The following is a 2474-nucleotide window of genomic DNA, read 5'->3' as shown; positions in this document are numbered from 1 at the left end:
AGGTGGGGACAAGGATGGGGGGGCTGGGGGGGGACAGGCCGGCATCATCTCCAAGTTGTGGGGAGTGTCAGGACCCTGGAGGATTAGGACCAGTGTCATCTTGGGGAGGGGAGGCGACGGACTTGGGGAGGGGCCTGGATATCCCCTCTGTGTCCAGGCTCTTGTGCCATGTGACTGGAGAGTGGGGTGCTGCCCACCTGGAGAGCTTCACCACTGTTGGGTGCCTTACACCAGCCAAGAGAAGTGGAAATGAGGAGGGGCGGGTGGGGTGAGGGCTGGGGCCTAGTCAGGAAGAGTTGCTCGGTCTGCACTGGGCCTCAGACATAGCCCTGCATAGAGACCCTCAGGGCCTGGGGCCCTCCGCAGCTGTTCTGGTCTGACAGGTTTGGGGTGCAGCCTGCACCGGGGGCTCTGATGCACACCCAGGGCCAAACGGCTACCCGTAGTGGGCAAGGCTGCGGAGACAGGTTTAGCCCCATAGCACGTTCCGCACCTGGGCTTCTGCTCCTAGACCCAGTGGAGGAGAGCAGGGTGAGGGCCCAGCAAGGCCTGGGGAGGGGGCTGGGGCCCGGCACCCATGGGCTGCACAGAGGGTGGCCCTGGGTCTGGCTGGAGCGTGGGGAGAAGTCTTGCCGAGCAGGCAGCACAAGAACCGCCATTTCCCAGCCAGAACTAAAGGGGGGGCAGAGGGGTGGGGGGGCATGGCCGCTGGCATCTGGGCTGTCGTCACCGGGGTCTGCAGCTGTTCGTCCGCACGGGACCATTTGCAACCCCCTCTCAGTTCAGATGTCACGTGCCTACCTGAGCGTTGGGGCCGGAGGCGCGTTTCTGCTTAAACCTTGTCTCCTTTGGAGATCTCGGTTCTGCTCTGTGTGCATGCCACGCAGCTTACATCCTGATCACCTGGGAGCCGTAGCCAGGCTTGGCTTGGGGTGGGGTGGGGGTTGGGGGTGGACTCTGGCCCTGCGGTCATGGGAGGATGGGTCGCCCATGGGGGCCACGCTGCTGATGCTGTGTCCACTCTCTTAAGCACCAGCCCACAGGGCTGGGACCCACAGTGGGGGGCTCCTCGGCCGTGGAGCCCCCATCCTACAGGAGAACTTGACTTGGCTCCCCCCTCCACAGGCTGGATTTCAACGGCTTCTACACGGAGCGCCTGGAACGCCTGTCTGCAGAGAGGAGCCAGAAGGCGGCTCACCACACACCTGCCCCGCGGGGGCCCCCGGCAGCAGCCCCCAGGATCGCTGTAGCGGCCCAGTGAGCCCCATGCATTCCTGTGCCCCACCCGGACAGACCGGAGCACCTGCGTCTGCCAGCCCAGACGTAGAGGGATGGATGTCTACGGATTTGTTGATCTGTTTGCTTTTAAAGAGCTGTGTTGCTTTATTCTGATGTTTTGGCTTCAAATAAAGGGAAAATGAAAACACCTGGCCTTGAGGAAACAAGCAAGAAGTCAGAGGTGCCACAGGGCAGTGCATGTCGGGGTGCAGTCCTGACACCCACATCCTGAACCGGGTCCACTGATGGGGAAGAAGGGGCTCGCAGAGTCGGCCTAGAACGCCCCGGGCACTAGGGGGCGGCACAGGCCCTCGTGTGACACTGAATCTCCAGCCGGTTGGCTGGCTGGCCTCCAGCCTGTCCGGGTGGTGGTCGTGGAGCCCGGGCGGTGCCCTGTGGAGCCCGGCCGTTGCTTGGACATGCAGGAGGAGGTGAGTTACTTGAGGTCAGTCTCAGGTGTGGGAGGTTGCTGGCGGCCACACAGGTGGCCCGGCCGAGAACCTCTGCCCTTCTTCGGAGGGACCCTGTGAGCAGGTGAGGGAGGAATGAGGACCACGGTGTGGCCCAGGTAACCTTTCAGAGGGGGCTGCACGCCAGGGATGGGGTGTGGTCGCTTACAGCCACTTTGACTGCATTTAGGAGGGGCACCCCCAGAGATGGGGGGCTTGGTTCCAAGCCGCAAACGACTTCCTCTTCTAGTCCTCAGCCTCCGTGGGCCGCCCGAGTTGCCATAGCATTGAGGCATTTTGCAAGCGTCCGGGCCCTCAGCTCTGGCCTCCTGCCTGGCCGTAGGCCAGAAACCCTGTGTCCCCCCAGTCTCTGTGTCACCTCAGCCCCCCATCCCTGTATCTCCATGTCCCCAATCCCTGCATCTGTGTCTCTGTGTCCCCATACCCCTGAATCCCTGCGTCCCTGTGTCTGGGACCCCTGGGGCCTCGAGAGGTGCCATTCCCACTACACCTCCAGGGTTTGCAGGTGGCCCATGAGGTTGGTGGCCAGGGCAGGCAAGCATGGGGAAGGGAGAGGCCAAATTAGAGAGACCAGTTCTGTGGGTGTCCTGTGGGCTTGGGGCCCTCTGTGCTGTGGGGGCTCTGTCAGCCATGACCCCTGATGGTGGGGGACCTGGCTTCAACCATCCCGTTAGGTCAGCTTCGTCCTGAGCTTCCCGTGGAACGGTCACGTCTGCGACGGCTGTT

At 63.0% G+C, this 2474-nt stretch overlaps 1 protein-coding gene across 3 annotated transcripts in view; it reads left to right on the top strand.

Annotated features, from left to right (window-relative positions):
* TUBGCP2 (tubulin gamma complex component 2) overlaps window positions 1-1494 on the top strand; it is a 24660-nt gene extending 23166 nt beyond the window's left edge. For all 3 annotated transcript variants that reach the window (XM_023730071.1, XM_023730070.1, XM_023730069.1), the window contains exon 18: window positions 1126-1494. In XM_023730071.1, coding sequence (XP_023585839.1) covers window positions 1126-1261 — 136 coding nt within the window. In that variant the 3' untranslated portion in view covers window positions 1262-1494. The remainder of the gene's footprint in view (window positions 1-1125) is intronic.
* The last annotated feature ends 980 nt before the right edge of the window (window positions 1495-2474 follow it).

The sequence above is a fragment of the Trichechus manatus genome, unplaced genomic scaffold, assembly GCF_000243295.1.
Source record: "Trichechus manatus latirostris isolate Lorelei unplaced genomic scaffold, TriManLat1.0 scaffold00031, whole genome shotgun sequence".
Taxonomy (NCBI): domain Eukaryota; kingdom Metazoa; phylum Chordata; class Mammalia; order Sirenia; family Trichechidae; genus Trichechus; species Trichechus manatus.
Note: the sequence above shows the minus strand (reverse complement) of the source record. Positions and strands in the feature narration are given on the sequence as shown.